The sequence below is a fragment of the Malaclemys terrapin genome, chromosome 6 (assembly GCF_027887155.1).
Source record: "Malaclemys terrapin pileata isolate rMalTer1 chromosome 6, rMalTer1.hap1, whole genome shotgun sequence".
NCBI classification, from domain to species: Eukaryota; Metazoa; Chordata; order Testudines; family Emydidae; genus Malaclemys; species Malaclemys terrapin.
In genome coordinates, this window is record NC_071510.1 from 128,616,328 (window position 1) to 128,629,814 (window position 13,487).

The 13,487-nt window shown below is 48.4% G+C and overlaps 1 protein-coding gene across 1 annotated transcript; it reads right to left on the reverse strand.

Annotated features, from left to right (window-relative positions):
- Positions 1 to 1,936: 1,936 nt before the first annotated feature.
- Positions 1,937 to 12,696, reverse strand: LOC128839126 (phospholipase A2 inhibitor NAI-like). Its single transcript, XM_054031830.1, has 5 exons — positions 12,648 to 12,696; positions 8,686 to 8,802; positions 5,150 to 5,302; positions 3,601 to 3,741; positions 1,937 to 2,148 (listed from the first exon to the last, which is right to left on the reverse strand). Exons 1-5 carry the CDS (start codon positions 12,694 to 12,696, stop codon positions 1,937 to 1,939), a joined length of 672 nt encoding a protein of 223 aa, XP_053887805.1.
- Positions 12,697 to 13,487: the final 791 nt, after the last annotated feature.

Genomic DNA, 13,487 nt, shown 5'->3' on the forward strand with positions numbered 1-13,487 from the left:
TGTGGTGTTTGTCTCTCCTTTGTATAGTTTCAGTCCCCCTCTTGAAAAACATTTCCAGTTGGATACCAGGAGACAAAAAGTCGATGAGGAAAGATGTTCCCTGCTGCTTTTTCCTCACTTGTTTGAGCTTCCTTTGTTCCCCTTCCTGTTTAATGATTTTGTTTACTGCTTAAATGCAAATTAAGCAGAGCACACATTCCTTTGTTTAGGACAGAACTACTTGCTAATCCTAGTTTGGAACATGTCTAAACACCACCATACAGTGGAATCTTATAATTTCACATACAAAATTGCCACAGGTATATTATTACGAAGATACTGATCAGTAAATTTATGAATTTTCAAATGACACCTTGTGTCAAGGCTGATTCCCCAGTCTGGCACTTTGAGTGCAGAAGGTGAGGGCCCACAAGGATTCTAAAAAATTAATACTGGTCACTCCAGGCTTGTATTAAACTCTCAAGGTTACAGCTTTTCTCTGACCTTAGATGGGTAGAGGCTGCCACCACCCAAGTGCAAAACCCCTTTGAAAACCAAGGAAGGTGCACTTGGGAATTCCTTCCTGGGGGTACCTCAAGCCCTTTCACACACTCCCTCCAAGGAAGAGCTGAGAAAGAAAACAAAGGAAACCAGCTGTTGCCACCAGCTAATTAGACAACCTGTGCATAAAATCCAATCCTGTTCTTAAAAAAAGGTACATTTTATTAAAAACAAAAAGAAAGAAAATACATTTGAAAACTCAGGCTATTGCTAGATTTTAAAAAAAAAAGCCACTTACAAGGATTCACATCGAGAATAACGTTCTTGAGGTCCAGCTTAAAAGTTACAAGCAAAAAAAAGCATTTGAGGTTAGCCCAGAGGAGTCCACAGGTCAAAGAAATAAACAGAGATAAACCTAATTGCGTCTTCCTAGACATTTCCTGATCTATTTACATATCTGGGGTTCCAAATGAGTAGTTTCTAGGTAGGATTTGATGATTTTTCATACCTGACCCAAGCTCTTACAGCATAGTTTCAGCCCTGTCTCTGCTCCTCGGGAGAACAGACAAAGGGGAATTCCCACCCCACCCCCACCAATTTTAAAAAGTTCTAGCCTTCCCCTTGGCTCTTTTGGTCAGGTGCCCACTCCCTTCCTTTTATCTATGCAGGGAGACTTTTTAACCCTTTACAGGTAAAGCAAGTAGAGAACAACTACTAAGAGAGTTTTTTATAGCTAACTAGCTGGCTAGGTGTCCATAAGAGGGAGAGGAGTACTTGTGGCACCTTAGAGACTAACAAATTTATTTGAGCACAAGCTTTTGTGGGCTACAGCCCATTCCACGAAAGCTTATGCTCAAATAAATTTGTTAGTCTCCAAGGTGCCACAAGTACTCCTGTTCTTTTTGCAGATACAGACTAACACAGCTGCTACTCTGAAATCTGTCATAAAAGGGAGCTACACACACAAAATTTATCACACCTTGCAAGGTATACTTTGTACAAAGGTTATTTCAACAGTGTTTAGGGTGTGAATACAAGGGGTACATTCTGCCAAATAACTTTAAGGAGAGGGGGTAGAAGAAGAGGGACAGACTCAGGTGGAATTAATATAAAGGGGATCTTTACTGAGGCTGCTGGATGCTGGCAGACCCCGTGGTTGTCTTGAATGCTCTCATTTCCACCGCTTGTACTGTCTGGTGGTTCTACACAGGGTCTTGCTCGGTCCCAGCTTAGCCATCATGATGCCCAATATAATTAAACTTCACCAGCTTAAATAAATCAAAAATCTAGAAGATTTTTCTTGGCTTAATTGAAAAAGGCTAAGGCAGAGAGATTCCAGTAGAAAACAGAGTCCCTGCAAGGGAAAAACAACTGCAGAAAGTGCCACATGCAAGCAGCAGATAGAGTGACTTCAGCACAGCAATGCTGGGCATGTGTCCCATGCCTGCAGGGAAGATCAAGAAAGCAGCAGCACCAAGATAAGTCCTGACAGGGCTGGAAGGAGGAGGGCAACTTGAGGGGCAAATCCAAGAGCCTTGTGGCCTCTGCTGGAAGCTGGTTTGCACTCAAACCTCACAATGTCCACATCGAACCCTTTCTCCCCTTTTGGAGCAGTGCACTCAGACTCGGTGGTGCAGCCCTTCCTTGCAGTTTTTAGGGGTAGTATACCTGCACAGAGGAAGAAGCACATACCAGGCATCAGGGGAGCTCTGGCTCTTCCTGTCACTAGTCAGTCCCAATAGTGCTACCCCCTGCGAGGGTATCAAGTTTGTTCTAGTCTCCCTGTCCTTCTCTGATCTTTCCTCCCCCCACCACTTCCAGTTACTGGCAGGACACTCAGTGTCAAAGCCTCTGCTGGTCAGGAAAGTTTCTGACAGGTCACTTTCCCTGACAGTCTTTAGATGTCTCTTTTAAAATGTATTTTAAGAGGCAATTGGAGTCAGTTTGATTGACCTGAAATAATAGGGGTGAATTGAGCTTTGGCTTCCCCCCCCCCCTCCACCCCACTTTCTGGTGGATAAAGGATGGGAAACTTTTTTGATTTTTCCTCTAACATGGGGATTTTTCTACTTGTTTATTACATTAGGAATCAGGATTTTTTTCTATGCTGGAAGTCTCTATGGCCAGCTGGAGAACTGGTAGTATTATTGTGTCAGAGAAATTATGCATGTAATTATGTATCTAAATACAAGTGATGTTTATTCAGACTGGGAGTCACCTGGTGGCTCTGTTACACACAGTCTAGCAAGTCCTTTTTCTTTGCATGCAAGCACTCTTCAGTCTGACAAAATGCTGGGTGGTTGTTAGCTTGTGAGGCAGGTGTTTTTTTGGTGGGGTAGGGGCTGTTGCAAGCTGCAGGAGAGTTTGCTCTCTGTCTTAATCTATCGAGAACCAATACTTGGTGCATTGCTTTGGGCTTTGGTTTGGGGGCTGAGATTTCTGAAAGAGAGGGTTATTTGCATGTTGCTTGCAATCGCCTCTGTTCAAGGACTGATGTATATAGTGTAAATAAACAATTTACACTCAGAAAATACTCTGACTCCATAACACTGTTTTCCAAGGGGAAGCCAGCCTGCTACCGATCAGCAGAGAGGGGACACTGGTTCCTTTTTTTTTTTTTTTTTAATTCAGGAAAAATGGAATTACCAGACCAGATCAGGGGTCCATCTAATCCAGTATCCTGCCACCAACAATGAGGAAGATTATGGTTATACATACCTAAACGGTCACCTGTCCAGAGGGGAAGTTTCTTCCTAATCTCCATTTAGGTAGCTGTTTTGGACTCAGAAGCAGGAGGGCTTATATCTTATCTAACATAAGTGTCGATGTTCTTATCCATACTTAGACATTTAGAAAATTAATGATTCTTTTATGAAGCCTGCTAAGATCTTGGCTTCAATAATATCCTGTGGCAATGAATTCCACAGGTTAACTATACACAGCGTGGAAAGGGGAAAAAAATTCTTTGTACCAGCTGCAGATTTGTTCCCATTCAGTGTCATTGACATTTCTTTTGCCTTTTTTTTTTTAAATTGGTTCTCTCTCATTTCTCTTTGAAGCATTTCATAGAACGGGGTTTACGAAATTAACCAAAACAACAGGAAAAAATAAATAAATTACCGATGGTTATTTTCCCAGCTATATCAAAACACTGGGTCTGGGCTCCGGTACAATGCACAGTGTCTTCATTACACTGGTAAGAATTCTCAGTGTAGCATGCTGGACACTGCAGGCCATTGGGCACGGTGTTCATCGGTGGCACTGGGAACAACCGGAAGGATCACAGTCAGCTTTGGCAATGTTAGCAGGGACAATTGGCATTTGGGGTGAGGGAGCTTGGGGGAAAATCATCAAATGGCCCTTTAAATCCTCCCACTGCAGGGGACTAGAGTTCTATCTCTAGGAGATACCACGGGCAGTTGAGTCTAGTCTCTACTGACATGAGAGTTTTCCCGAGTGAAGCCTTCTCCCATGTAGAATCTGGTTAGTAGGAACTCAGAGACCTATCCATTTTACTTCTCCTCCTCACCCCAGCAGGGAGTTATTCAGTGTAAGGCCTGTTGTGACAACTGGCCTATAACTTTTACCATGGAAAAATAGGTCAAATTATTTTCAATGAAGAATGTAATAAATAAGTGCAAGAGAACCAGACAGAGACTAAATTAGTCCAAACCAAAAGTCACATTGATATAATTCAAGGACTATGTTGAAATTATGCTCTATAAACACAGAAGACTTGGAAGCAGAAGTTAATGAACCAAAATCGATGCATCAGCTATTAGGCCTAATTGGTGGACAAAACAACAAGGGGATGGGCTGTTCCATCCATCCCTCCCTTTTGGAGGGGAGCAAACACTCAAAAGAGCAGACAGAAGCGAGCTTTACCATCATGGCTGCCACCCCTGCCCCCATGCCTGTTTCCTGGGCCTTTGTCATCCTGATCTTGAGAGGTGTTCTGACCACACTGGTCATCTGGATCCCTCTCTCTGGCCATCACCGCCTTTACTGGCTCCAGCTGAATCCAAAACGCAACCTAGAGTGACAGTTATTTGCCCTAAGAGACTAAACAAGGTTTTTTTTCCCCCTCCTAAAGACTCTATCCAGCTAAAGGGAAAGGGCGTGAAAATGAAAGCCTGATTTCATACTTTACATTTCAAAGGCTTTCACTGCTTTTCCTTCTTTTCTATTTCTTTAAGAAAAGGATGTTTCATGGTGTGTTTGCCATGGTGCTAAGCAAGCTGAGGTCTCTGTGTATCAAATCCCGGACCTTGTTTAACACTGTTTAATGTTGGACAGCGACTGGGTTATCTTACCACCCTTGGCCATATATTCCATCTCACTTAAAACAACAGGCCCCCTGCAGGGCAAGTGGCTATTCTCAGGGATTGAGGCTTATTCAGTCCAGTGCTCCCTGCATGTTCTCAGGGACTCAGTGTTATTCATTAGAGCACCCCTGCAAAGCAGGTGAAATCTCCTACTGAAATATCACCTCATTCTTAATCTCTCACAACAGCTTAGAGAGCAGCAGGGCCATCCCTGGTGGGGTCTGGGTGAATTCCCAGCTTGGTGCAAACTTAGGATAGAGAGCAGGAGTTTCATTGTAAGCCTAGGATGGCAAGAGGAAGAGGAGGGTGGAAAGGGGAGGAGAGCGCATGCTGTAGATACGTACATGGGTCAGACGCTGTTTTACAAGCGTCTCCCACACAGCAGGTGATTCCGCTCCTTCGTGTTATTCCATTCCCAAAGTTCATACTAATGGAGTCTGCTCGGCAACTGTTGGAGTGCAGGCAGGACTTTCGGGTTATCACAATCCTCTTTAGCTCTATAAGAAAGAAAAACATGGCGTTACGAACAAAACAGGCCCACTGTGATGCTTTGAGGTCCCCCAGAGCAGTAAGGGGTTCTCTCACTGCCTGTCTTGTAACCTTGGGTGCCTTAACGCTACATTGCTATGACTCAGAGCCTTGACGCCAGTAGCCAGCCTACAAGCGTAAAGGTCTTACCCAGCCTAGTTACTCCTGCCAGGGTGACCCCACCAGCCCTTCTGGTCCCGAGACTCCACAGATCTGTCTACCCCCCCCCCCCCCAAGTTCTTAACTATTGGACACTCAGACTTTCCCCAACTCTGGTTCGTCATCCCCAAGAAGAAGTGAAACCTGCCCCTCATTATCAGTTCATTTTGGCAAACACACTCCACGCAGTTTGCACACCAGAGACCTGCTTGGGGTAAAAACCAACAAGAAGTTTGTTATAGACAAATCACAGATTCAAAGATGAAATAGGAAGCAGCAGCAAACATGGACAAGTGACCCAGAAAATAAACATAAATATGCAACTTCAGGGTTTACACGTCGACATTAGCTGAATTCTCTTTGCTAATAGAAGTTACCTTTGAACAGTTTCCCAGCAAATCCCCTGCCAGAGAGGGGATCCAGTGTGCAAGACAGACAGCCCCATGCCTGAGACTGTCCCTCAGTTCTGGATACCTTTCACTTCAAATCCTGTTCCCTTCCCTTTTAAGAGGCTTTGCAGGGGGGGTTTCCTTTCTCTCAATTCATGAAAAAAGAAGAACAGGAGTACTTGTGGCACCTTAGAGACTAACAAATTTATTAGAGCATAAGCTTTCGTGGACTACAGCCCACTTCTTCGGATGCTGTAGTCCACGAAAGCTTATGCTCTAATAAATTTGTTAGTCTCTAAGGTGCCACAAGTACTCCTGTTCTTCTTTTTGCGGATACAGACTAACACGGCTGCTACTCTGAAACCTCTCAATTCATGGTTATTCAGAGCCATGGGGGAGGGGGGATTCCCTCTCAATTTGAGAGAGTGTCTCAGTCAACTGTAATAGGCCATAATTTGTCTTTTCATGGGTCATTACTCGGGACTGGTTTTGTGAAAACACTTGGCTTGGAAGGAGCCCCTCGCTGCTGTGAGGCATATTTAAAAATTATAGCATAGGGCATGAGCATACTGTGCTGTATACAGAAATCCATAGATTCATACCCACCATCTGTATACATGTCTCATAAGGACCATCAAGTTCAGAACATTACAAGCTTTCATAAATGATCTTATTCGACATTTTTATGCACAATAACAGTGTACAACTGGTTGATTCAATTGCTTACTCTTTGGGGTTCAGATTCCCTTCCCCCCATTCTCCCCTGGGAGTGTCTGGACCCTGACTGTTACAGCCAGCACCAAGGGGCATTCCTTCCTGCAGTGACTTCTTCGCTCCCCTCTCTTCCCCAGCCCCCTCCCCCCAATCATGATGCAACATGGCCTTCCTGGCATCGTGACAGGATGATACAAAACAATTTGGGGCTCGGGAACAGCAAAGCCATCCTGCAGGTGGTGCTGATGGAGGCACAGTGATCACCATGGGGAAATGGACCAGCCACCATCACATCTCAGATACTAGGGAGGAATTTCATGCCTCTCCACCCCATACTGTAATATTTACATGGGGAGCAGCTAGTGGCCACCAAGTTTCACTACAGCTGTACCCCAGCAAGAATACCCCGTTCTTGGGACTCTTTAGTAAAGAGTTGTTACCCACTGGTCAATGGTAGGCTGCATGCCCATCTGTCCCCATTCCATGCATGACAATCTGTTACAGCTCTGAGCTACCAAGAGCCTCGCTTCAGCTGTAGAGACTTGTGCTGTTCGTTCCAGAGGTCCTCAGTTCACTATTGGGCTGCTCAGTCGAGCAGAGACAATGTATTACATGATCAAATGGCTGGAAGTTGAAGCTAGACAAATTCAGACTGGAAATAAGGTGTAAATTGTGAGTAATTTACCCACGGTCATAGTAGATTCTCCATCACTGACCATTTTAAAAATCAAGATTGGCTGTTTTGGTAAATGATCTGCTCTAGGAATTATTGAGGGGAAGTTCTCTGACCTGCATTCTATAGGAGATCCTGACTAGATGGTCGCAGTGTCCTTTCTGGCCTTGAAAACTATGAATCCCTGGTGTATTGGCCAAGAGGGAGACCAACTTTACCCCTGTGCCCTGTAAAGTCTTGGTAAGGATGCTCAGAAGTGGGGGAGTTTATCTACATCCCTAGACTCACTGATGCTGGTCTGTCTCTAATGCTAGATGCTAGTATAGTGCTGGCTCTCTATCAATCAGGGCTGGTCACGGGCGGACTCTGGGCATCAAGTGAGCTGCTCAGTATCCGGACCAGAGGTCAAGATCAGTCTAGGGCCAGGCCAGGTCAAAACCAAGTCAGAGTCCGTTAAAAATTGAGAGTGTGAGGCGAGAATCAGGGTAGGGCTGGCTAGGGGCTTTCACCAAGGTCAGCAAAGGTCTTAAGCCAAGGACCGTAAACCAGGACCAGAGTCGACTAGGTTAGGAGTCAGGAGTCTGGAATCAAGGCAAGTCACTGCGAGGTTTGGCAAAGTGGGGTTTCAGACAGAAGCACGCTGGTGGTCTGCGTTGCTCAGGCAACTTTCAGAAATGGCTTCCTGGTTTATACGGGAAGTGCCGGGGAATCACGGAGGGCTGTCGCTTGTGCCTCTTCAGGCAGGACTGCCTGTGGGGCTTTTATGTCTCAGCACCTCAGGGTGGCACCCCAGATAGCAGCGAGGAAGCAGCATCTCCCCAAGTCCCTGGTTCCAGTCTCTCTGTCTGTGTTTCTATACCAGGCTCCTAAGTCTAGCACCCTCCCACAGTAACAAGCTATGGGAGCCCTCTGGTATCTAACACTGCCTGGGTTAAAGGGGAATCTCACTCACCCAACTGGGTTGTGTCCAGAACATCAATGCAGGTGCCTTGAGGGGATGACAGGGTGACTTAGGGACGGGGGATGTTGATAAGTGGGAAGGGATGCACTTCGGGCAAAGCTACAGTGCTGGGGTCTTAAATCTGGAGGCTCAAACAGGTGCCCTGGAGAATCAAATTGGTGTTTAGGTCCCTCCCCTCCAAATTTGAAAACTGGGCACTCACATTGTTTGTTGCCAGGTAGGAAACACTGCTTGGCTTAATAATAATACTTCGTGCTTTTCATCCAGAGAGATCAACCTGCTTCACAAGTATCATGCCCCACCCTTTGATTGATGGGAAACTGAGGCATAGAGAGGGAACGTAACTCACCCGGGGTAACCCAGCCAGTCAGTGGCAGAGACAGGAATAGAACCCAGGAGTCTTGTCTCCCAGCTCTGTCCACTGCACCACTCTGGCTTAAGCTCTCTCTTACCTACCTCGTACAGCTTCATGCTTTATAATGCCACAGGTATCTTTGCCAGTATCGCAGGTTTCCATGGGGCCGGAACAGCTCTCCCCTATTTCATGGCAAACCTCACACTGAAGAGAGCTCCCTAGGGAAGGAAAGGGAACACACTTTGTCTTAGCGGGTGCTATGAATGTTTCTCACTTCTCTTTTCAAGCTTCCTCTTCTTCACTAGCAGGCATCCTCTGGTTTTCCTTTGTATCTGCTCAGGGCCGGCTGGAGCGCCGGGGGGAGGGCGGCGAGCCCGGCCGGGGCCTCGCTCTCCCTGGCTGGCCGGAGCGCCAGGGGGAGAGTGGCAAGCCTGGCCGGGGCCCCACCCCCCTCCGGGTGCCGCCCGGAGCGCTGCCCCCCTCCAGGTGCCGCCCCAAGCACATGCTTGGAGGGCTGGTGCCTGGAGCCGGCCCTGTATCTGCTGACCTGTTTGACTAAGCTACAACGATCAGGGGAACAGCCACCAATACTGCTGGGGCTTGTACGTCCTGAGGGCAGGGGTGAAAGTAACTTAAAGGACTTGCCGGTACTCCAGAGTCCTGAGGAGGGGCGTGGCCTCCACCAGAAGAGGCGGGGCCTTTAAATCCCCAGGCCCTTTAAATCAGGATTTAAAGGGCCCGGGGCTAGGGCTGTGGTAGCAGCAGCTGGGAGTCCCAAGCCCTTTAAATCAGCCCCTGAGCTCCCAGCTGCAGAGGTGGCTGGGAGCTCTGGGGGCGATTTAAATGGCGCGATTTAAAGGGCCCAAGGCTGTAGCTGCTGCTACCACAGCAGAGCCCCAGGCCCTTTAAATTGCTGATGGACCCCCGGGGCTCCAGCAGCAGGGCCCGGGGCTCTGGCTGCCGCTACCCTCCAGGGCCCTTTAAATCGTCTCCAGAGTCCTGGGGTAGCGGCGGTAGGGCTCCGGTGGCCATTTAAAGGGCACGGGGTGGTAGAGGCAGTGGGAGCCCAGCACCCTTTCAATAGCCACCAGAGCCCTGCCGCCGCTACCCCAGGGCTCCAGCAGGCTCCGGGGGCTATTTAAAGGGCTTGGGGATCCCACTGCCTTTACTTTCCCAGGCCCTTTAAATTGTCCCCGTAGTCCTGGGGTAGCAGCAGTGGGGCTCCAGCGGCGATTTAAAGGGCCTGGGGCAGTAGCGGCAGCAGGAGCCCTGAGCCCTTTAAATCGCCACCTGAGCCCCACTGCCGCTACCCCAGGGCTCTGGTGGCAATTTAAAGGGCCCTAGGCTCCAGCCCTTTAAATTGCTGCCTCAGGAAGCCAGTCCACCCCAGTATGGCGCACCAGCTCTTGCTGGCTGGGGTGGCAGGTTTGTAGACATGTTGGTAGTGCCCAGAACCTGCCCCTGCCCAATGCTCTGGGAGGGAGTTTGGGTGGGGGAGGAGGTCTGCAGTGCAGGCCCTGGGCTGGAGCAGGGGACTGGGGTGCAGGAGGGGTGCAGGCTCTGGGAGGGAGTTTGGGGATAAGAGGGGGTGCAGGGATGATGCTGGGGGTGGATTTGGGGTGTGGCTGGGGATGAGGGGTGGGAGGGGACTCAGGGCTGAGGTGGAGAGTTAGGGTGCATGGGGATGAGGGCTCTGGCTGGGGCTGAAGGGTTTGGGGTGGGGCAGGGCTGGGGATGAGTTTGGAGTGCAGGCACGCTACCCTGGGACTGGAACCAGAGAGGAGGACTCCCCCCAGCCCTCTCCCTGCCGGCAGCAGCGAGCTCTGGGGTAGGGACTCCCTTCTCCCCCCCTTCCCCCCAGCAGCACACTCACCCCCACCACTGTCACTGCACATGCTCCTAGGGGGTCAGTATCACTTTACAGCTGCTAGGGAGCCCTGAGGCATAGGACTCCCTGATTCTTCTAATCCAGGGATGGCACTAATGCATGATGCAGCTCTCCAATCCCCCCTCGTGCCTCATGTCCTCTCTGCTTGCACCACAACGACCTCACTGGAGAGATTACCCTGCCGCTAGAACCGCTTTACTAATGTCTAGCTGCCATTTCCTTCTGTGACGGGTTGGATCACAGAAACCTCCCTGAGAGCTGCCCCCCGATGTGCCAAGACTACCTCTGCTCCTGTTTTCCCTGCCAGCTCAGGACTCCAGCACCCTGTCTTGCTGAGCCGGACACTCCCGTCTGCTGCAACACAGACCCAGGGTCTGAGTTACTTGCCCCAAAGCTGCAAGTTTACCTGAAAACTGCTCACAGAAGTGTGCTTGTCTTTAGCACTCAGACGCCCAACTCTCAATGGGGTCTAAACCCAAATAAATCCGTTTTACCCTGCATAAAGCTTCAACAGGGTAAACTCATAAATTGTTCGCCCTCTATAACACTGACAGAGAGATATGCACAGTTGTTTGCTCCCCCGGTATTAATACATACTCTGAGTTAATTAAGTAAAAGGTGATTTTATTAAATACAGACAGTAGGATTTAAGTGGTTCCAAGTAGTAACAGACAGAACAAAGCAAGTCAAGCAAAATAAAATAAAATATGCAGATCTAGGTCTATTTAAACTGACTAGAGATAATCTCACCCTCAGAGATGCTTTTTGCCACCCCAAGCAAAAAAAAAAAAAAAAATTGGGGCGGTCAGAACAGCAAAGCAAAAAAAACCCTGCGGCGCGGCCAGAGCCAGGGGGTAGGGGGACTCCCTGTGCTGCAGATGTGCCCCAGCTAGCAGGGGGAGGGAGAGGGAGCAGGGGGGGGAAGAGAGAGAGCGGGGGGTGGCCAGGATTTCTGCGAGGCGCTCGCCACGAGGCCCCGACCGCCATGCCGCCTCCCAGGAGGGCTCCGCGCCGCTCCGGTCAGCAGGGAGGGAAGGACGCTGGCTGCCCTGCCGGCTTGCTATAGACCTGGCACTGGTTGGGGCAGACGGCGCGCACAGCCCTCTCCTAGCAGGGCGCTCCCCTCCTCCACACCGCCGACCCCTACAGGGCGGCCAGATCAGCGAACAAAACAAAAACAGCGGCCATGCCGCCCTAGGATTGGGCGGAATGCCGCCCCGTAGAATCTGCCACCCCAAACATGAGCTTGCTCGGCTGGTGCCTGGAGCTGACCCTGTGCTTCAGTAAGTTCTTCCCCCTCCTCCGCCCCCCAGACTGGACACCTTCCAGGCCTGGGCACAATTCTTTCCCCTGGTACAGCTCTTGTTCCAGCTCAGATGGTAGCTAGGGCATTCTTCATGATGGCTCCTCCCTCTCCCCTTTGTTCTGTTCCACCCCTTTATATATCTTTTGCATAAGGCAGGAACCCTTTGTCCCTCTGGGTTTCCACCCCCTCCCCTCACTGGAAAAGCACCAGGTTAAAGATGGATTCCAGTTCAGGTGACATGATCACACGTCACTGCAAGACTTCATTACCCACTTGCCAGCACACAGGAAGACTTACAGGTAAAACACAGCCATCTGCAGACAATGGTTCTGGTTAATGGGAGTCATCAAGATTCCAAACCCCCCATTAATGGCCCACACTTTGCATAATTACAATAGGCCCTCAGAGTTATGTTTTATATTTCTAGATTGATACAAGAGTGGTACATTTATACAAATAGGATGATCACACTCAGTAGATTATAAGCTTTGTAATGATACCTTACAAGAGACCTTTTGCATGAAGCATATCCCAGTTACATTATATTCACAGATTATAATATTTTTATAAAACCATATAGACTGCACAACGTCACACCTTCCATTTAGTTCCTGACCCCATGTCTTCTCGTTAGGCCCCGACACCTCAAGGTGCATTTCAAAGCAAAGTGAGCATTGGGCATGAAGGATGAACCCAGCTAACCCCAAATCCCATTCATCCCAATTCAAGACAGAGGGGACAAATCCACAGGCGTAAGGGATATTTCCCACCAGGATGGGAAGACACCCAACTGCAGAACAGCAATTCCTGGGCCAGTTCTATACTTTGGGCTGTGACAGGGTTAACAGCCCCAAAATCAGAGGACTCACCTGCATCTATGAAAGCCAAGAGGATGCAGAGGGAGAAGGAGACCTTCATGATGACAGGGAGAGCACAGGCTGCGATGGGAATAAAGCTGCTGAATTTTCATCTGACACAGCAAACGCTCCAAAAGGGGCTTTTATAGACTGGATTGAACAGCGATGTCAGCGGAACATCACGAGTGAAATTTGGGGAATAAGGGCAGTTAAGCTAAGTGCCTTCACACACCCTGCTGAAGACTCCCAGGGACTGTGGGATGGGTAACTGTTATAGACCTACTGGGAGCGGCTCCATAGTTGTGCCTTGTTTCTTACTTTGTTTAATTTAAAGCAGGGATTCAGCCTCTTTGTTTCACGTGAAGAATATTGTGAATCATCCCCAAATTTACAGCACACATCCTATGAGGAAAGCCTCAATTTTCAGAAGACTTTCAAATACATCTGTTAATTGGGTTATGAGACAGCTTGAATTAAAACTGGGTCTGTTAAAAAAAAAAATGTTCACTTTGAATCTCATCATGCTTTTTCAGATGCCCCTAGCTAAGAAACACCTTGTAACTAATCCTTCCTACCTTCCATATAGTTCTCTGGGAACTGCACACTTGTAGACAGGGCAGACACCTCTGTCCAAGTGGAGAAATCACAGGGACTGCTGGAACCGACTGAGGGTTCCACTCCACTGTCCTGTGACATTTATCAGATGCTAAATCCCATAGTGGACAATGATGTGATAGCGGACAAGTAGAGGGCATCTCTTCCTAAGCTGTGGAGCAATTGCTTTTCTTTTGTAGAAGGTCATTGCTATTTATTGCTTTGATATGGTCCCGGCTGTGTAATGCTCTTGTAACG

What these genes read in the sequence shown, in the direction of transcription:
- LOC128839126 (XM_054031830.1), bottom strand. Translation starts at nt 12,696, where the DNA reads ATGAAGGTCTCCTTCTCCCTCTGCATCCTCTTGGCTTTCATAGATGCA. An exon ending in AAAGCATGAAGCTGTACGAG is followed by an intron (nt 5,303 to 8,685) that starts GTAGGTAAGAGA and finishes TCTTTCTTATAG; the next exon opens with AGCTAAAGAGGATTGTGATA. An exon ending in AGCTGGGAAAATAACCATCG is followed by an intron (nt 2,149 to 3,600) that starts GTAATTTATTTA and finishes TCCTCTGTGCAG; the next exon opens with GTATACTACCCCTAAAAACT.